The 21,423-nt window shown below is 42.3% G+C and overlaps 3 protein-coding genes across 3 annotated transcripts; 1 reads left to right on the top strand and 2 right to left on the bottom strand.

Moving 5' to 3' along the window:
- Positions 1-2,160: 2,160 nt before the first annotated feature.
- LOC108043086 (beta-mannosidase) lies at positions 2,161-8,490 on the top strand. Its single transcript, XM_044457099.1, has 9 exons — positions 2,161-2,450; positions 2,596-2,730; positions 4,090-4,603; positions 4,663-4,759; positions 4,838-5,126; positions 6,666-7,145; positions 7,198-7,619; positions 7,704-8,084; positions 8,137-8,490. The coding sequence occupies exons 1-9, from the start codon at positions 2,306-2,308 to the stop codon at positions 8,395-8,397; spliced, it is 2,724 nt and encodes a 907-aa protein (XP_044313034.1). The 5' UTR covers positions 2,161-2,305; the 3' UTR covers positions 8,398-8,490.
- On the bottom strand, positions 8,406-16,636 carry LOC108052202. Its single transcript, XM_017134542.2, has 3 exons — positions 16,553-16,636; positions 16,255-16,457; positions 8,406-9,731 (listed from the first exon to the last, which is right to left on the bottom strand). The coding sequence occupies exon 3, from the start codon at positions 9,709-9,711 to the stop codon at positions 8,518-8,520; it is 1,194 nt and encodes a 397-aa protein (XP_016990031.2). The 5' UTR covers positions 9,712-9,731; positions 16,255-16,457; positions 16,553-16,636; the 3' UTR covers positions 8,406-8,517.
- A 2,642-nt stretch (positions 16,637-19,278) lies between these two features.
- Positions 19,279-20,874, bottom strand: LOC108052194. The gene has a single exon (XM_017134533.2). The coding sequence runs from the start codon at positions 20,144-20,146 to the stop codon at positions 19,424-19,426; it is 723 nt and encodes a 240-aa protein (XP_016990022.2). The 5' UTR covers positions 20,147-20,874; the 3' UTR covers positions 19,279-19,423.
- Between the last annotated feature and the right edge of the window lie 549 nt (positions 20,875-21,423).

Genomic DNA, 21,423 nt, shown 5'->3' with positions numbered 1-21,423 from the left:
CAAATTATTTTAAAAGTTATAGCCGTTTTATTGACGTGGCAACTAGACCGGTTGAGCGAACGACTGGAACAATAAGTAGCTGGAAGCCCGGGCTACCTTAGTATGAATAAATTTCTTTCCTTCTTTCTATAACAATACCCCTATTTCCAGTATACTACACTAATCGTTTGAAAGTCATTGTATGAAGCTGGAATAGCTGATTAAGGGAATGTAATTTATACGTAATATTCTATCAGTTACGCTACCCGAAACTTAACGTAAAACTTTAAACGCGTTTTTCTCGAAACTACTTTTTTTGATGCGGTCGCCACTATATCTCAAGATCTAATCAGTCGATTTACTTGAAACTTGGCATGAATATTCTTTAAATATATCTCTATAGCCGGAACCAACAAAAAACAAAAATTTTAAATTTATAATATTGGAAAAATTAGTGAACACAAGAAAGGAAAGCTAACTTCGGGCGGAGCCGAAGTTGATATATAAAATTATTCATATGATGCAGTCTTAATAGTCATAAAAAATCCCAACTTCCTAACTTTAAAAACACTATAGTTATTGAATTTCCAATCGTTCAGTTATATGGCAGCTATAGGATATAGTCGGCCGATCCTTATGAAATTTGGTAGGTCGGATTGATTGGCAAAAATAAAACCCATAGAAAATCCTAACTTAACAAACACCAAAGTTATGGCATTTCCGATCAACCAGTTATATGACAGCTATAGGATATAGTCGGCTGATCCTTATAAAATTGGGTAGGTCGGATTGATTGGCCAAAAATAAAACAAATAGAAAATCCCAACTTCCTAACTTTACAAACACCAAAGTTATGGCATTTCCGATCAAGAAATTTGGTAGGTTTGATTGATTGGCCAAATATAAAACCCATAGAAAATCCCAACTTCCTAACTTTACAAACAACAAAGTTATGGCAGTTATATGGCAGCTATATGATATAGTCGTCCGATCCCGGCCTTTTCGACTTATATACTGCGTGCAAAGGAAAGAAGGGTGTGTGCAAAGTTTCAATTCGATATCTTTAAAACTGAGAGACTAGTTCGCGTAGAACCAGACAGACGGACGGACGGACAGATGGACAGACGGACATGCACACTTTTGACCAAAATCATAATACCCTCTGCAAGGGTATAAAATTTTTTTTTTTGGTGCTTCATGCCATAGCGACAATCGTACTCATTAAGAATCTATCATTGTTTTATTTTTAAAATAACGACAAGCATAGAAATCATGGCGACGAGGACACGGCCTCTTTTTTTCACCTCTTCTTCAAGAACGAATAACTTAATGAAAACAAATTTTTTTTTTTTAATTTATTTTATGTGCTCCTTTAAGTTTAATAAACAAATGATAAAAAAAACGGATACTAAAAATATCTATTGCTTTATTTTTATTAATTGTTAAAAAAGCTCGAAATTCAAGCCTCTAGACTAGAAGACCCCCTTAAGTCTTCGATGCAGTCATCCCAGACATCTTACATCCAAATGTGTGGGGAGTTGTTTATTAATAATTTGAACAAATTTAAAACAAACCAGGGAAACCAGTGCCCGGCATTATAAGGCACCATCATTGACGGTAGATGGTGACTATTAGCTTCGAAATGGAGAAAAATTTGGTTTTTTAAATTATTGTAAAAGAACGGAAACATTTAATTTTAAAAGCACTGTAACTTTAAAAAAAATTTAAAGTGCTTAAGACTGTTAAAATTCTCTGTTTTTTGCTGTTTTTAACCTAAAAACAATAAATACATTTTTTAAATATCTCAAGAATGCACAACTCTAAGCCCAGGCGAGTGAAAATTTATAGAAAATTTAGTAATACAAAACTAAGCTTAAAAAAATGTAGTCTGTTTTGTTTAGACAGAAGTCAACAAAACCATAGAAATTTTATATAAGGTATGCCTCAGTCGGCGCACACAGGCACCTATTTGTGTTCCAGCGCTCTTTGAACACAAACCTTTAAGTAACAGCTGATATGCTCAGAGGAGCGTGACATTGAAATTAATTTCATTACCAATGCATTTTCCAGTCGCTCTGGCTCTCTCATACTCTCTCCACTCACACACTCTCCCACTCTCACTTGTCGCTCCAACGATCCAACGATCTGTTCCAAATCGTCGAGCGACGCATTCGCGATTTGTGAGTCGTTGGAACAACTCCTCGCTTTACGTAGCGCTCCAAGCGGTTCCGTACATATAGCTTTCTGATATATGTAAGCTAGTAAAAAGGGGAGCTAGTCTTCTTTTAAAAAGCCCCACTGAGTTGGGGCGACCCCTAATTGCCAGATGAAGTGCCGGAATGGATGCGGAATATTTGGTGCTTGCGGCGCTGTTCTGGTCGGAATTCTCGCATTTCTTATATGCGGAGTCCACTGCGATAAGGTAGAAGTTATAGAGCTGGGCAATTGGACGATAACTAATCAGAATGGCTGTGAGTATTAGAAAGTAGTTTGCTTTATCAAGAATATCAAGCAACGATTGAGGGAGATTAATTTAACGGCGAAATTGTTTACCAAACAATAAATGTATGTAGTGGTCCTGAAAGACTGGGTTTTCTTGTCAATATTTCTTTGTAGCCCTTACCATTGCAAATCAATCGTTGCCCTCGGGAATATACAGTGTTTTCGGACCTCAAGTGCTGGATTCCTACAATGACATCGGGCTGCGTTATCTGGCCCACGACAACTGGACTTACTCTAATGTCTTTCAGTGTAAGTTTGTTTTATTTACTTTCTGTCAAAAAATCCTTAAGGGGCATTATTGACTAAATACAGTGGTGCTCAATATAATGTCATTATTTCCTTATTTCTATTTCTGTCCTTCATTTGTTTTGAAATTCAGTTGCTTTGTAGTTCACAGAATTTAAAGTAAAGTTATTATTTAAATTCTTATTCCGTTTTCATAAGGTCATAGAAATAGCACCTCCGAATTTGCTAGTTTTAGTAGTTAAGATTAAATTGTAAATTCAAATCTTGTTTGATATCACATTTTTGCAGTTGCTAGGAAAAAAACTTAGTCCCGATTTAAAATATCTGGTCCGATGTTGAGAAAAGAGCACTTAAATAACAAACATTAAAAATATTAGGCTTTGGCCAGCTATTCTAAAGTTCTGGGAGAATATATGTACAACAAGAAAGAAAAGCTAACTTCGGGCGGAGCCGAAGTTGATATACCCTTGCAGAATACTCTGTAAATTATATTTTTAAAAATTATTCATATGATGCATTCTTAATACTCATAAAAAATCTCAACTTCTTAACTTTAAAAATACCAAAGTTATGGCATTTCCAATCGTTCAGTTATATGGCAGCTGTAGGATATAGTCGGCCGATCCTTATGAAATTTAATAGGTCGGATTGATTGGCCAAAAATAGAACCCATAGAAAATCCCAACTTCTTAACTTTACAAACACCAAAGTTATGGCATTTCCGAATAATCAGTTATATGGCAGCTTTAGGATATAGTCGGCCGATCCTTATGAAATTTGGTAGGTCGGATTGATTAACCAAATATAAAACCCATAGAAAATCCCAGCTTCCTAACTTTACAAACATCAAAGTAATGGCATTTCCGATCTATCAGTTATATGGCAGCTATAGGATATAGTCGTTTCGACATATATACTGCGTGCATAGGAAAGAAGGGTGTGTGCAAAGTCTTTAAAACTGAGAGACTAGTTTGCGTAGAAACAGACAGACGGACAGAGGGAAAGACGGACATGCTTATATCAACTCAGGAGGTGATCCTGATCAAGAATATATATACTTTATAGGGTCGGAGATGTCTCCTTCACTGCGTTGCACACTTTTGAGCAAAATTATAATAGGTACCCTCTGCAAGGGTATAAAAATGTAATTGGGCACACTTTAAAATTTAATAAAAGACCTGAAATTCCTGATAATGTGGTTTGATTTTTGCTCAATAGCCAAAAGTGCACATGCATTAATAATTTAATTTGTAAAGCTACAGGATGAAGTCAATTTTTCCCGCCCGGCGGATATCAGTTCCTTTGTCCTACTATGCACCTTTGAATATTGCTGCTAATATATTCTTTTCGTAAACGGCAAAGTTGACGTCCGCCACTACCAACGCGGCCACATCAACCTGACCTTCCACGGCATTGACACTGTGGCGGAGGTCCGTCTGAACCACCAGCTCCTGGGACGCACGGATAACATGTTCGTGCGCTACTCCTACGACGTGAGCTCCCTGCTCCAAGCGGAAAACTTGCTTGAGGTGGAGATCCAATCGCCCGTATTAGCTGCCCTGGCAAGAGCCAATATTCTGAACGAGACCAACAAAAGCGTGCCTCCGGAATGCCCCCCCGACCGATACCATGGCGAGTGCCACATGAACATGTTGCGCAAGATGCAAGCGAGCTTCTCCTGGGACTGGGGTCCTGCAGCCCCCTCTGCTGGGATCTGGAAGACAGTGGAACTGGAGATCTACGAAGTGGCCGTCATTCGTGACGTTGACGTGGACGTCAGCCGCATCAACGGCTCGCATTGGAATATGCATATTCGCTGCTACCTGGACGCGGTTGGCGGACAGGACTTCAACGGAAAACTGGTTCTGTACGCTGTGTAAGTAACCTTCCGCCAATTGAATCCATTGTCTTACTCATGGGCAATACGAGTTGCAGCGAGCTATTGGACCATCCGGTGGTTGTGGACACATACGTATTGGAAACCATCAGCCACTTGGCGCCAGTAATTGAGTTCGATCAGCCCGTGCCAATCGTGAGTACCGCCTACTAATTACATCGGCTCGACTTTGTGCTGTTCAGATCTGTGTCAAGTACCGATATCAATTCGCAGGAGAAAGTCAGAACCTGGTGGCCCAATGGCTACGGCGAGCAAAAGCTTTATCCGCTCCACTTCACCCTGAAGGCCTGGCTCGGCCCTGATGAACCCGAGGTTCGCTCTAAGACCAAGTCGCACAAGTCGCTCCGAGTGGGCTTTCGCACGCTCGAACTGATCGAGGTTCCCGCCCCAGACGGCGTAGGAAACACCTTCCTTTTCCGTGTCAATGGCGTGGAGATGTTCATGAAGGGCAGTAACTATATACCATCCCACATCCTACCCGAAATGCAAACAAATGACCAGAGTAAGTCCATTTCATACCATCAGGGTTTTAAAATTACTTTCCTTTCTGTGTTAAGCCAAAGTCTTCTGGAATTTTTTGGTCTACGATCTTCTATCAGATTAGTATGACGTTAAATAAAAAACAAAAAAAGGTTTTCAGAAGATGTTTTATTAAACAGAAAGAAGAACACAATTTTTTCAATCCATCTATTTGTCTAGAATATTTATTAGGACAGTTATTTATAATGACCGGTTTTGATCAAATTATAACAGAATATTTAGAGCATACTTTTTAAGACGACATTTTTTGTCGCTTTTCATTCGAATGGGGGAGTTCGAGTCCCCTAAACCCTATTAATACAACAAAATAATACTTACCAGCTTACCGATATTATTGTGTAGTTTGTTTTAAGAAAACATTAAACAACTCGAAATTATCCATGTGTATTGTATTTAAAATTTATGTATTCGATCCGCGAGTTTGATAATTAAAATAAGACCGCTAGGAATTTGCGATGCGTGCTATGAATGCCAAGCTATGGTGAATAACGCCTAAAAGTTTGTTACATTGTTTATGAAGCTCCAACGAAATTTTCCACATGGAAACGTTACTCACAGAAAAACTAATGCATCAAAAGCTAAGCACTCAATTGTTAGCAAACCTCTTTCGTCCCTCTTTTCTACATATAAACGCAGCGCTAATAGAAATCGAACCGTTTAGATCCCAAATTATTTTATCTGTTTATCCCATTAATAACGCCTATCAACTATAATTTTGACTTCAGATTCTGAAAGTACTCAATGAAACTATTTAAAACATATTTTGGCTTATCCCGCGTTTGCCATACTTTGTTGGTTATTGTTGGAATTGTAGGAAGGACATAAAAAAAAATAATAATGATATTTTTGTTAAAGACGCCACACATACATAATTGGGCCTTGTAAAAAAAATGTACTAAAAAAGTCTTTTAAAAAATGTTCCCTTTTGAGTTTGGCGTATTTGGCAATGTGCCATTTGATATTTATTATATATTTGCAGATTTTGGAGTCTGCCTTTTTGTTATAATTGATTAATAATTCGGATAATTCGGAAACATAATGGAAATAAAGACCTTAAACGATTTAATAGTCGGTTTGATTATTTCTACAAAAACATTATTTTTTGTATACATGTATGTGTTCTTACAAAAATCACTTTTAAACAATAATTTCTTTGCCTTTATTTATTGCTCGAAATGATATCAGTTAATTTATAAGGTTCACATAGTATTGATTAATTTTTTTTTTTGTTTGATAAAAACGAATATTCTTTGAGTTTACTTTTAGCTAAATCCGCTTACTCTTTTTTCATATATTTAAATTTAAATGTATGATTTATTTCTTCAGTTTCATATACCCGTTATTCGTAAAGTAAAGGAATAGTCAAGCAAATTTAATCAAATTTAAAAATCGACTCCAGAACGTGTACGCTTGTTGATTAGTTTCCGGTGCTTTCAAATGAACATTTAATGTATAGGTCCAAGAAAAACCCAGAGTAATAATATGTATTCTTCATTTAAAGTTTCCCATTTATTGAGGTCCGCCAAGGAAGCGCATATGAACATGCTGCGGGTGTGGGGAGGCGGCGTTTACGAGTCGGACTACTTCTACCAGCTCGCCGACAGTCTGGGCCTCCTGATTTGGCAAGATATGATGTTTGCCTGTGCAATGTACCCAGTGGGTGACGACTTCCTGTCATCGGTGCGTGAGGAGGTTCGGCAGAACGCCATGCGGCTATCGCACCACCCCAGCGTGGCCATTTTTGTGACCAACAATGAAAACGAAGCCGCCCTGGTACAGAACTGGTACGGCACGTTCTCCGAGCGAGATCGCTTCGAGAGCGAGTACCGGGAGCTCTACCTGGCCAATGTGATCCACGAGCTAAAACTGGTATCGCATAGCTCCCGACCCAAGCCACTGGTTTCCTCGCCCTCCAATGGCAAGGCCAGTGAGCAGGACAACTACATTTCCAGCAACCCCCAGGATAATCACAACGGCGATGGTAAGAGGTGATTTTGTACAATGCCCCACTCTGAAACGGATCTGTTCCTCAGTACATTTCTACGATTACCTAAGGGACGGCTGGGATCCGGGGATTTATCCACGTCCTCGATTCGTTAGTGAGTACGGCTTTCAGAGCTTTCCTGGCGCATACGCCTGGCAACGTAGCAATATCGACAGCGACGACCTTCTCCATCTGATCAGTCACCGCCAGCACCACCCCTTGGGGAATGTTCCCGTGATCACCCTGGTGGAGAGACACCTTCCGCTTCCCTTGCCAGAGGAAGATAACTACGCCAACGCCCTAATCTACTTCAGCCAGATCGCCCAGGCAATGGCCACCAAGGTGGAAACGGAGCTGTACCGCAGCCTTCGGGACACTCCGCACAAAACCATGGGCGCCCTTTACTGGCAGCTGAACGACGTATGGGTGGCGCCGTCCTGGTCCGGCATTGATTTCTACGGGAACTGGAAGGTGAGCTGGTCTTCATTGCAGCACACTTTTTTGTTTGAAGCTTATTCCAAGTCATTGTTATCCTACTCTGTCCATCCACCACAGATTCTTCATTACTGGGCTCGGGACTTCTTGGCGCCCATTGCAATCGTGGCCCTCTACGAAAGTTCCACGGACTCGCTGAACATCTCGCTTATCTGCGACCAACTGGAGGTGGACACGCGGGAGCTGACAGTCGTAGCCAATGTTCATCTCTGGTCCCAGCTCCTGCCGCGCGAATCAACCTCCTGGGCAGTTACCCTGCGCCCCAATGGCGTTCAGTACGACAAGGTCATCCCAATCGCCGACCTGCTGCAGGGGCAGTTCACCAAAACCAACGCTTTTCTGGAGCTCCAGCTGCGCCGCGGCCAGGAGGTGATCTCCAAGACCCACTTCTTCCCCAGCAGCATTTCCGCAGCAGTCGGGTTAGAGGACCCCGGCCTGGAGGTGAGTATGCCCCACTGTAGCCGGACCCCAAGCCTAATTTCTACCTCCGCAGTACGAGATCGCCTCGCGGAACTGCCTCAACACCAGCGATGTCATCCGCAACAGCGTCAGCATCACCATACAGGTGAAGCGCCCAGCTGTATTCGTGTACCTGGAGCTGCTGAAGCCATACCGCTACACCCTGTCCGAGAACGGCTTCATGCAGACCACGCCGATGCACGTCGTCTACCTGACCTTCGACGCGCCCGCGTGCTCCTGGCTTCTGCGCAAGAGCGACATCCGGGTGCTGACCGTCAACGACTTCATGAGATAGACCGAACGTCTTCCTTGACAACTTTAATTCAACGTTTATAAATAGCTTAACAATAGACAAATCAATAAATAGCAGTAACCGTTGAGCACCCGACACCCTCCGTTCTGGTCCACTCCGCACCTATCGGTCGAAGCTGGGCATCTGCGCCCTCGGCGGCGTGTAGCCCTCGGGATATGGCACCAGCTGGTTGTTCAGGACGCGGGCGTTGCGCCAGGTCTTCACCTTGTCCTCGGCACTGTCCGGCACTCGGACGCCCTCGATGAGCGTGACTGCGGGGCCGTCCACGACGCTGTGGGTGCTCTGTCCGATGGGGTTGTGGTGGGGGCTCCCGTGCCCGGGGCTCTGCACTGGACGCCGCGTGTGGGCGACTCCCACGGTGGGCGTGGCGACTCCCGCACTGGCCGTCACCACCACGGAGTGCGGCATGTACGTGACGTACTTGGACTTCTGCGGCAGGGCGTTGTAGTTGTAGTTGTGCTTGGTGATGAGGTTCTGGGGACGGTATCCCTGGGAGGACTTGGCCCCGCTGCTGGCATAGGCACGGGTGTCCCTGTCGCCCGCGAAGTACTCCTGCACGTCGGAGGCAGCGAGCTCCATGTCCCTGGGAAAGCTGACCGAGGGTCCCGGCGCCAGGCGCTGCACCCGCGGCAGGATCTCAACGGAATGGTCCAGCCCGAAAGGTTGCCACTGGCGGTCTACGGCCAAGGAGAAATTCTTGCGGGGCACTGGATGCGTCGGAATCTGGGCGTAGGCGGGCTGCCAAGACACGTCCGCGACGAGCTGGCGTCCACGGCGCGACTCTCCCTGCGCCGCCTGGTACTCCAACTCCACCGCCTTGCTCTGCGCCTTGGCCAGCTGGAGCTGGATTAGCTTTGCGTGCCGCTGCTCGGCCTCCGCCTTGCGCTGCCGGAAGTCGCCCATCTGCTGGGCCAGCTGGCTCTGCTTGAGCAGCGCCGGGCTGTGCTCGAAGGTCAGCTGGCGACCGCTGGCCTTTTCCGCGGGCCGAATCGTGGGCCGCTTGACGTCCGCGCTGCGCACGAAGAAGGAGCCAGCCGCCTCCTCGGCGCGGGCCTTCCTGCTGTTCTTCCCGACCAGGATCTCCACATCCTCGCCCTTGCTGGACTTCACGTTCACCACCCGCACCTTGGAGGGGTCCAGGTTACGGCCAAAGCGGAGCTCAGTCCGAATCAGGGCTGGCTTTCCGGTTACGCTCGGGCTGCGGCCTTCCCCAAGATCCGGAAGGGATTGACAGCCTGCCAAACAGACCAGAAGGACGATCACGGCATGCAATCCCGACCAGCGAGCCATTGCCATTTTCTGGTGAGTTGCGTGGGCTGTGGGGTGAAAGTGATGTAGCCATTTAGTTGAGAGTTAGACAGATTGAGTGTGATCGTAGTTAAAATTTATTTCTTTTTTTAGAAAAGTGTCTTCAAAAACCTAATAATAAGTTGAGAAAGAAGAGTTGAAAAATTGCATATCAAATCGAACTACTAATAGGGATTTTGCTTTGTTAAAAGTCATGTTACAGCTATAAATTTCATTTTGGTTTATTGCGTAATTTTTGAACTTAACATAATTTTTTAAACTAATGGTATTAGGGTATGAAAAAAGCACCATTACTATTTATAAGCTCTTAAGCAAAGGCGATGGCCTAGCGACAATCCCGACACCGTCAAACAGTTCGAGTGGTTTCCTCATGCCAGAGCGCCAAACGAAAGTTGCAGTTTTAATCGGTGTTTCGCTTTCTGAGCCCAACGCACCCAGCACAAACACGCGAGTGCAGTTAAGTCTGCACAGATGCACTGATGGAACCAAAGCCGGCTATTTAGCCGGCTGTGAATAGTTTAATTACGAGCCCGCGGGAAATTCAACGAGGTGTTGAACGAGACCACCTCTGCGTGCTGAAAAAAAGGCGGTCAAGCATGCCCATTAGATCATTTTTGTTGCAGAAAATAGCAAACCGCAAGCTTACTTCCGCCTAATGGGAGCGATGTTCCAATATGTTTGCTGTAGTGAGCGTTTCCTATAAATAAGCTTTTTAGGTAAACACTCCCACCCACATTAAAAATGGTGTATTCAGGAAAATGTCATCGACATTTTCTGTAATTAAGGCCATATTTTTTTATATTGCAATCTGGCAATGTTTGAATCGTCCTTTTACATATATTTACAACAATGGTATATACCATTTAACATTACGAGTTCTGGGTAATCGTGTTCAAAAATCTTCCTTAAAACAATAAAATTGCCATAAATTAGGGGTTAAAACGTATATACGAGTATATGAGTATATTTAGTCCCAAACTACCATATATGTTTTGATACCCTTGATTGTAACGCAGTGAAGGAGAAATTGAAAAAAAATTAATTTGCTGTTTATCTCTTTATCAAAACATTCCTTTGAGATATAGTAATTATATTACGCTTTTAGTGTTATCAAAACCGGACAACAATATCATATATCTGAAATAGAATCGATGCCAAAATCCAGCCCAAAATCGACATAGTAATATTATATTTTTAGTAATATAGGTATAGAAATCGAAACGTAGTCGTTTTGTAATAACTGCAAGGGTATATAAACTTCGGCTTTCTTGTTGTATTAATGAAATCGAAGCCTTGGCGAATTTTCTTTTTGTTACAAATTTCTAGTAGACAGACACATTTGTATTAGTGTAAGTTAGAAGTTTCACATTCAAGATTAATTGTAAGGATGATACGTCGGCAGGTGTAACCTGTACCCGAAAGTATTAATTCCATTTGGACGTTCATGTGGACAGGGCTAGTATTTATGCTGAATAAGGATAATATATAAGGTCGAAAACACTTTCTGCGAGAGGGCAATGGAACACTTATCTGATTATTAACCAACTTTGCGATTAGATGCTGGCAAAGATATTACGCATACGCTGCAGCCGCGCTAACATCAAGCCAATAAGCCACTAATGAAGGCAAATTGTCCGACAAAAAGCAAAAAAGAAACAATTAAGTAAATTGTAAATTGCATTTTCAATATAAGTGCGCGGCAAAGTTCGCGACCGCGATTGTGATTGGGACTGGGACCGGGACTCAAAATGGAGCTCGGGTGGTTAACCAGAGACTGCGACTGCTCTTCGACCCAAATCGCTCCGCTCCGTCGGCAAGACTTTCACTTTCAACTCGACGCGGCCGACTGCACCAAGTCGCGTCTGTTTTGCGATGATTCCGCCGCAGCATTTGCTGCTGTTTGTGTCTTTGCGTATGTCTTTCAGAAGGCAATGTACCCTTTCAAGAAGCTTGTGAAGCTTAGAGGAAAAAAATGATGGCTTGCCCTTTTTGAGTACTATCAGCATGTATTTAAAACGGAAGACCACATCACATATACGCAAAATTTGGCATTGTCGAAGCTAGCTTTCTTTTTGGCTTTTGTAATTTGGTACTTAACAACTAAAAAAGTAATATATTATTTACAGAATTAAACACCTTTTAGCAAGGTGAGAAAGGTGTTATGAACGCACCTTCGACAAACAAAATACTGGATTTCAAATTTTAAGGCAAACATGATTATACATTTATTACAAAAAATGTAACAGGTTTTAAAATTGTCTTAAGAAGCAGCGATGAGATTTATAAACAGCGACAAAAAACAAACGGCAGAATCATTTATATCTTACTTGCAAGCGTTACCATATATAACACTCTTTTTTGACATCCTCAAAAAACCATTAAGAAGGTGTTAATTACTTTAACTGATAAACTTAATGATGCACAGCTTTTAAACATACTATAAAAATATTTTCTTCTTTTAACAATCAAATACATTTCAGATATAATATTTAAAATATTTACAAGGGCTCAGTTTGGGAATCGTGAATGCTAAACACTTTAAAAAAGTAGTAGTAAGCATATAAAACAGATTAAATAAAGATTATGTATGAAGATAATGTAAAGCAGAAATTATATTTATTTATATTTAAACAGTTGTGCAAAAATTAAAAGTTATTTATTAGGCAAAATAAAAAACTCTTGAAATGTTTATGTTATTTATTCTGAAAAGATTACTATGCCAACTATGAAAAGTACACCGTACTGGCTTCCCAAGCTTAAAGAATATTATTGTCCATTATAATTACGATAAAGAATAACCTATCGTTAATAGTTACTTTAGTATAGATTAGGTGTATAGGTGTTCGCATTAGCGTCTTGCCCGGCTCATCGTCTGCTTTGATCAAGGAAAAAAATCAAGAAAGTCACCAAATGTCAATGCACACAAAAAATGTAAAAACTATGTGAAACGATTAATGCATTTGAGAGGCTTAGTTTTTAGAAGGCCAAATAAATAAAAAAAGGAACGATATTCTGGAGTTCCCTGATTTTAACACTATACATACTAAAAATTCGCGTTTGTTAGGCTGGTGTACTTTCTGCAGCATGTATACATACATGCATATAATGTGCTCGATTTATGTGTGTATAAATAAATGTAATCGAAATCAAATAATTTTAATTTAATTACTTGATAAAAGGCAACAGTACGTATGAATGAAAATCTTTAAAGGTAATAAAGGACCCTAAAACAGTGTTTTTTAAAAAAAATTCCTGTCGTATTCTTTAAAGTAACCAAATCGTTTGTTTAAAAATTTGATTACCTTCTTAAAATCTTAGCTTGCTTTCGTTTTTCTAAGTTTTTCGGATACATTACTTTTGAATATTTCATTTGGAAATAATCTAGATCAAATCGAATACACAGGCCAACAAATGCTTAATCAGGATTTTCTAATCTCAGTTACCCTTAAAACAAAACAAGAGAGAACGCTATAGTCGGGTGCCCCGACTATCAGATACCCGTTACTCAAGTAAAGGGAGTGCGAGGGAGATGGAGATAGAAACTTTAATCATGCATAACTTTTTAACGAATGGTCCGATTTGAAAAATTTCTTCTACATTTCGATAGGTATTGATAAACACAATAAAACTGCATTTTTACTTTTCCGAAATATATAAATTTTTAAAATCGTATATAAGCGATTGTGGGCGTTAAAGGGGGCGTGGCACCTTTTTGAAACAAACTTGCGCTGCGTAGGAACTCCTAGAATCTGCTTGCAAAATGCCAATCTTCTAGCTTTTATAGTTTCCAAGATCTCAGCGTTCATACGGACGGACAGACGGACATGGCTATATCGACTCGGCTAGTGACCCTGATCAAGAATATATATACTTTATAGGGTCGGAAACGCTTCCTTCTAGCTGTTACATACTTTTGCACGAATACAATATACCCTTTTACTCTACGAGTAACGGGTATAACTAGCTCAATGTGCTATTGACATATAAAATCTGAAATAAAATATTTTTATTATTTTTTTTAACAAATCTTTATTATGGATCTATTCATTTAAAGGTTCTTTAAACAAAGGATCGCCTCAATATACAATATGTTAAAAAAAATTGACCAATACAGGTTGTTTTTGTATGATTCCTCTGACGGAATTTTTTTAAAGCATGAAATTACCTCAATAGTTATGTTATGTTATGACCCATAACGAGAATTTAGTACATTAAGTGGACTAATAATAAGTAAATTGACTAGATCGATTGAATGATATTATTCCCGCCTTATATAAATAAAATATCTTTCAAATCTATGAAGTTTGGCATCCTTACTGTCACTACATTCCAATTTGACTTCGAGAGATTTATCTTGTATGACAAAAATGATTGATTTTATTTTTTGGGCAAATACCCTGAGTTAATTTTCTGAAACATTCGCAAGCAATCGAAAGAGTAGCGCCCACGTTTCAAGAATCTAAATTTAGATAACTAAATTTGTTGCAGAAAGCGCAAGCGCTCCAAAACGAGTTTTGAGTTTGCATCGCCCCAATATCTGAATCAATAGCAGCTTCCCCGCTGGCCGCCAGCTGCAGTGACAATGCGCACGTTCCAAAGCCTCGACTGAATCGCTTTTTCGGCCACTCTCGGCCATCGGGGATTACATCACTGGCGCGATGAGAGATTTGGGCCATGAGTGAGCGGCGGAAGCGCGCCCGAGACATTTGTCTTGGCCATAACCCTTGTTATGGTCATAAGCGGAGCATAACAGCAGCCAAGCGATTTGGGGTCGAGTGTTGAAATGCAGCCTGCAATTATAATTTCCTCTGATTCGAGTCGTCGGAAATTAGTGGCGGAAAGTTAGCTGTGCACGTGCACTTAATATATCATCTGGAATTTCTTCCAATTCGCGTTTCCACGTCTTTTGCATACAAAACAAGACGCGACAGGCGGCGCACACTTAATGACGGGTTCCCAGCCGATGATGCAACTCCCGCCCTCGTGGAGCCCAGAATGTGTGGCCGGCGAATGCAACTCTCTCCCTGACCCACCGGGGCAGGGCCAATCTCAATTGCGCTTCCATTAGCTTCTTTGGGCCCATGTCAGGTGTCAATCAAGCCAAGCTTGCCTCCCAACGCGTCGTGCATTGTGAGGAGATCGGACAACAAAGGCTGAATTGAAATAGCGGCCCCGCCCACAACGATTCCCGCCTTCAGCTGAGTGCATCCGAATCGAAGGGGTCGGCTGCATTGGTACACAGGAAAAATTTACCCATTAGTTTACACATCATTTTGGACCAGATACCACATTATACAAATATTTTCGAATGTCTATATGTCTGCTATAAAATCAAAATGATATGATATTATCGTGACTTACTGCAAAAATAAAAACAAATCTTATGACAGCAGTTTTGACAGAGTGGGATATACATAAGTATATGTAAAAGATACTTTTCACATATCGAAACGATATGAACAATTTAAATAGCTATTTAGCCCGTGAATATCTAGAGATATTTTTTGAATACCAGCCTGCTTTTTTTCTGTGCAGTTTGGCCAAAGCCCGGCAATTGAACGGTCGCTGGCTCTGCTCATTGTTATCGACGATTGTGGCTGTTTCTGTGGCCACCAGATGGTGCAGTTGCTCGCCACTGCCATGTGCGAAATGCAAATGCGACTGCGGCTAACGAAGCTCGCTGCTGCCTCGACTCGTAATATTTTACTTTTACTTTTTATGATTAACATTTCCCACCCAAAAGTGAGAAACTTAACATGATTTTTGTCCGTCGTTCACTTATCCACATTCGTACTTTCTGCGCAGACTCTGCGCAATGAAACGAGAAACCCAGAGATCGTAAACTTCGAAGATAGCACATTCGCCGGGCCGCCCAGCGATATGTTTTTGTCTTCTGTGCCAGCCAGCATCTTTTAATTACACGTGTTAGTCACTGCCCCTCCGCTTTCCCCCGGCCTGGGTGTTGGGACTTGGGTCTTGGGTCTTGGGTGTCGCAATTGAAAGTGAAACTCTTCTTACTTTCAGCCCGAGTCAAAGGTTGGTGGGCCTGACAGGGCCCACTGCCTCCTCTCATCTTCGCGACTTCGCTACTTCGCGTCTTCGGAGGCCCACGCACGAGCTGAAGTGTGAAGTGTTGTCATCGTCTGGATGAGTGCGCAACTCGAGTGCCGACTCATACTCGTTCAAAGTCGCGAGGCGGAGTGGCGGCCTGAGGTGAGCAGATCCCACTTGGGGTAGGTCGGGCGCCGCGATGGGAAAACGGGTCCAAAACGACCAGATGTCTACCGCTGAACTCCCTCGAACCGCCGGCTCAACCGGGGTTTCCCGGAAACTTCTCAAGAGTCATATAAACAGCTACGGGTTGTGGGCCTGCTTGCTGGAAAATCCAGTATTTGATCGATAGCCTTACATACTGCTACGATTGACGGCACTTATCTGAAGACCGCGGAGCAAAGGGCTCTCAAATAGTGCGCATACGCAGCGTGTTACACTGCACCTACTGCAAACCTACGAGCTGCGTCATGAACTCACTTTTCTTTTCCGGGAAGCTCGATGTAAAAGAAGCTGCGCTTTTTCCGCAGCACAGGATATAGATCGGGATAGTGATGATCGAGTACTGACTTTGTTTCCCTCGCAAGCGGTGGCGAATCCAATGTGCGACAGATCGCAGCGCGAACCGAAATACAACTGACGGCGAATGAAAAACTCTTGCTTGCAAGTTAAAAAGCAGCGAGCTGGAAAACAGCAGAAAAAAGTAAAATTATTATGTATACATATGTTTAGAGGCCGACGGCGCAGCGGCCGAGGCGGCAGCAGAGCGTCAACGAACAGCGAAGGTAAATCCCGCGATGGCGATGTCGATGCAGGCGATGCCAGCTAAGCACTCGTACTCAGTCGACGGCTGGAATAGGCAGAGACACGCCGGAGTGGAGCCGGCCGATCCCGCCCGATCCGATCCAATCCCGACCCTCCCCTCCCCGACAGCGCTATCGGCCGGGCCCAGAGACACCAAAGTCGAGCCATCCAAAGCCAAGGCAAAATTGCTCTCGAAAACAGCAACATTAACTTTAACTGAGACCGAGGCGGTAAACAAAGCTGAAGCACGCCAAAAAAGAGGCAGCCAAAATGAGCCAACAATTGCGCAATTGCGTCGCTTCAGAAACACCAACGTCTTTTGGCTGTCGATTTACCATGGGACAAACGATCACTACTCGAAAACGTAGTTTATAACTTAAAATCAAAACAGGGTTTTTCTCATAGCTTTTAGGGGGAAAAATATCATTTAAACAAATAAAGTAAAACATTTTTAAAAGTATAAGTAAAAATACAGTGTTTATATTGGACTCTCTTTTTGCAAATAAAATGTATGCAAGTTTCCCTCTTTAGACTTTATTTTTAAGAGAATCAATTTTCCATTTCTGATATACTAACTTATGTTAACTTTTTATAAAAATATTTATATAACATTTGATATCTCGTCGACGAAATAACTAAAAATAAATTGGATTAGCTGAGTGTGTTCATTTTGTGCCCCCTTTACTTACTTTGGCTTGTAAAACTTGGGGCAGGAGCCGATAGGTTGACAGTAAATTTCGCTGTTCGATTTTAACCAGCCAAAGTGGTCGAATGCCCCACAGTGCATTGGCGTGCAGCTGCGGATCTCCCATCTTAAGTATGTGTGCGCTTTGTCTCAATCTTGTTTTTTCATTTTTTGGCGATCTGCAAGGGGTTAAACAGCTTGTCACTCAAACTAGACATCTTCACTGTCGTCTGTTGATTCCATGGAATTCGGCAGACACAACCAGGTAATCGTCAGCGTTCTACTTTTCTGAACATTTTTGAATTACAAAATGTATTTATTAGGAAAATAATTGTTTGTTGAGTAATCAATAATATTTTTAGGAAAATTACATGGTCAGGCCTTACTTTCATTATTCAGTTTCGAATTCCCTAAACAACTTGTTTATTAATCACTTTTTTACTAATTTGCTTCTGCATATTTTCATATATGTAAATAAAAAAATTATTTTAACTTGCAGTTGTTTATGGCCTGATGGCCATATTTATTTATTTAGTATTAACTAAATAGTATATACAAATTAAAAACAAATAAAATAACTTTTAAGCAAGAAAGGAATCTAACTTCGGCAGGTCGAAGTTACCATACCCTTGCAGTTGTTACAAATCTACTACATTTTGATTTCTATGCCCATATTACTAAAATCAATAAAGCTATGTCGATTTTGAGCTGCACTTTGCCATCGTTTCTATATTGTTGTCAGATTTTAATTTAATTAATGCCCTAATTCCAAAATATTTAAATATTTCCAAATCTTAGAGAAAAAAAAATTATTAAAAACAACAAAGTTAAAATTTTTTTGAATTCTTTTTTCCGGATGTTCCTAAGGGAGCTATATGATATAGTCGCCCGATCCGGCTCGTTCCGACTTATATACTACCTGCTATAGAAAGACAACTTTTGGGAAGCAGATAGCTTTAAAACTGAGGGACTAAGTTGCGTAAAAACGGGCGGACTGGGAGATGGACGGAGAGACAGACGGACATGGCTAAATCGACTCTCCTGGTGATGATGATCAAGAAATTATATACTTTATAGGGTGGGAAATGTCTCCTTCAATGCGCTGCAAACTTTTGACTGAGATTATAATACCCTCTGTAAGGGTTTAAAAAGGATACAAGACAGAAATTTTGACTAATGGCCAGTGCACTATAGGAAATCAAATTAATCGGACCAAATTTTACCCCTGAATTGGATATTTGAACTTTTTATGAACTTTCATAATTAATCAATGATTGGTAAATACTTAAGCTTAGTTTATAGCATGTATACGCAAAGGTACTCCACATGAAGACTTTTATTAATTGTTAACTGCCAATTAGTTTCCACCCACTGTGCGATAGGGTAGGCCACTTAAATAACGAAAAAAAAACTTTAGTTTAAAAAATACCCATAAATTTTAAAGTCGATATCTTTAAGCCTGGAGTTAGTGGAGTGTATTGGAAAACGTGGTTATTTCTGCCTACGTACATTGGTACAATTTGAAGTACACAACTTCTTACCAAGGTCAATAATTCAATACCTCTTGCCTAAATAGATTCGAAATTCCATTTACTCTGGATAATGTGTAGTAATATTTGGAAGGCATTCATTTAGATTTATTACGCCCATTTGGTAACTACCTATGTTACCAACTTTTGATTCCGTCGATTTTGCTGTCTTTAAATGTGTAGGTCTTAAAACAGTCCGCGACGCATACACTTGGTATCTTCCCTTAGAAACTTGACCCAACCCTTTTCAACGCGATAACCATTTGCATCTTGGGAGGCTAAAGGTCGGTGCCTGCCACTCCTCTTTTAAAAAGGCGAAAAAGTAATTGCCATGAGCGCGATCGTTAACGAAAGTGGTCCGAAGAACGATTACATCCGTTTGGATGTGCGTTGAGATCTTAGCAGTCGCTTCATCACTCACAAAAATTTTAAACCGTAGTGGGGCTATAGTTTTACTGTCAATTTTCGCATTTCCATGGAGCCAGCGCTGCTGGGCGGGGGCTTCGAATAAAATGGTTTTTAATTAACAAAAATTTCACTTTTTCACTTAACGTGTAATGGATGGAGGCATGCATGGATCATGGTGAATAATAGCAAGTGAGAAAAAGAAGGAGAAATATTGTGGGGCGTACTAACTAAAGCTGCTCCCATCGGCCAGTTTATTATTGAGCACATTCCCACGTTTTTGAGACGTTTCCTGCACCGCCCCTCCTTCGGACTCCAGCTCCACGGTGTCCTGATCCTGCAGAGCGTCGCGCACGAAGAACACCCCGTTGGCGCCGAAGCGCAGGCAGTTCAACCGGTACTCGAAGAACTGGCTGGCAAGGACCTTGAAGACCACCGACAGGCAGACCTGCAGGTTACCCTCGCCGAAGGACCGGATGTCGTAGAGCCGCAGGCAGCTGAAGAGCGGGAGCGGCAGGAGCAGCGGGACGCAGTAGTCGGGCGGATTGCGGGCCGAGAACCCGAAGTTGGCCACTTGGCGCTGGTTCAGCTCGACGCTGAGGCGCAGGCCCAGGTCCACCCGGCTGTACTCGAGGGCGGCGCACAGCCGCTGGTTGAGGGCCTCCCCGAATCCCAGGGACAAGCCCAGGCAGCAGCGGCAGGCGAACTCGGCGCAGGAGCACGGCTGCCAGAGCTGCGGCAGCTCCACGATGTTCCCGTTCACGGGCTGTCGCCTGGCGCGTCGCAGAAAGGCGGTGTAGCGCAGAGGCTCCAGTTGCTGGCCACTGAGGGGGTTGTAGAGGACCAGGCGAGGAACTGGAGGGGGGTCTGGTCCAGCCAAGGGGTAGAACTGGGCCTCCGAAGGCGGCAGCACGAGGGCGGAAAGCAAACAGATCAGTGGCCAGCACATGGTTGCTCCAGTTCCAGTTCCAAGGTATTGGGGTTTTCCGGGAGCGTGTTGTCGGCCGCAATTGTCCAAACAGAATGCTTCTGCCACATCGGAATTTTTCCAAAGCCCTGGCCGTTTTACCGGCCCGCCAAATGGCTCGGAAAATGTTTATTGTCTTACATTAGGTGGCTCTGGTCGAGCCGACAACAAGTGCAATTGCCTAAAAACTGTGTCAATGTTAGATCGGTGCGGTCGATACAGCTGCGTAGTTTGTTGGAGCCTGCACTCCCTTTCGCAGCTAATGGCTACGCTGATAAGGCAGAGCGTAATTTGCATTTCAGATTCCAGGCGTTACGTGAAGCTGGCGAAGTGCAAACAGAAAATTGCACACTTGACACTCCAAAGCGTGTCAAAATTACCTGCACAGCTCAATTTGCGCAAACTTGCGGCAATACGCATATCAGCCATCATCAGGCCAAGTGTAACGTAACGGAGCTCTCATTCATCCAAACACAGAAAGACAATTTAAACGCTTTATTGAGGGCTATACCCTAGGAAAGGCTTACATCTATTGCCGCAGTGATCGGAGGGGGCGGAGAGGGAGGAGGGGGCGGAAGCCAAGACTGGGGTTTCCCAACTATGTAGCTGTTGGCTTAGTTTCGAGACCTTATTTTGCCAACTGTACATAGGAAGCTCGGCTCTTTCGTGGCTGCCATGCGAGTCGAACTTCAGATGTGGACCTTGAATTGAATCAAAGACACACGAATGGTTAAACAATTATTCAACTTTTGATGCACATCCAAAAATGCGGGAATTTACACAGCCGACTCAAAGGGCAAAGACTTTTCAGAAAAATAGTTTAAAATATTTCCATGCTGGTTAAAATAGCCTTCTGAAAATACACACTTATCTGTTAATGAACATATACAAATTTGGTCTTATATTTTCTATTTGCTTACATTTTGTATCGTGAAATGTGAATAAAAGACAAAAGTGATCGCCCCTCTTCTGGAGAACTTACTCTTGTGGTTTTTTTATACCGTTGGAAAACTTAAAAAATTTTCAGTCGAGACAATGAACAGATATTATTCTGGATTGAATCTGATCAAACGAAAGGCATTGAAAATCCAATATTCTGAAACCAACCAAATGTCTCGATCTTTGAGAAAACGGACCCTCAACGTGTCGTGAAGGATAACGTGACGTAAACAGAATATATTTTAAGCTTTTACGCTCAATTAATAGTTACAGTTTGGATAACTATAAAATTGTTTATCTTACGTAGTACGTTTACGTTC

The sequence above is a fragment of the Drosophila rhopaloa genome, unplaced genomic scaffold, assembly GCF_018152115.1.
Source record: "Drosophila rhopaloa isolate 14029-0021.01 unplaced genomic scaffold, ASM1815211v1 contig_155, whole genome shotgun sequence".
NCBI lineage: Eukaryota > Metazoa > Arthropoda > Insecta > Diptera > Drosophilidae > Drosophila > Drosophila rhopaloa.
Note: the sequence above shows the minus strand (reverse complement) of the source record. Positions and strands in the feature narration are given on the sequence as shown.

Bases quoted from the DNA above. Each gene is read 5' to 3' on its own strand.
- LOC108052202 (XM_017134542.2), bottom strand. From the start codon at position 9,711: ATGGCAATGGCTCGCTGGTCGGGATTGCATGCCGTGATCGTCCTTCTG.
- LOC108052194 (XM_017134533.2), bottom strand. From the start codon at position 20,146: ATGTGCTGGCCACTGATCTGTTTGCTTTCCGCCCTCGTGCTGCCGCCT.
- LOC108043086 (XM_044457099.1), top strand. From the start codon at position 2,306: ATGAAGTGCCGGAATGGATGCGGAATATTTGGTGCTTGCGGCGCTGTT. The intron at 2,731-4,089 runs GTAAGTTTGTTT...TAAACGGCAAAG, and splicing joins TTACTCTAATGTCTTTCAGT to TTGACGTCCGCCACTACCAA. The intron at 7,146-7,197 runs GTAAGAGGTGAT...TCTGTTCCTCAG, and splicing joins GGATAATCACAACGGCGATG to TACATTTCTACGATTACCTA.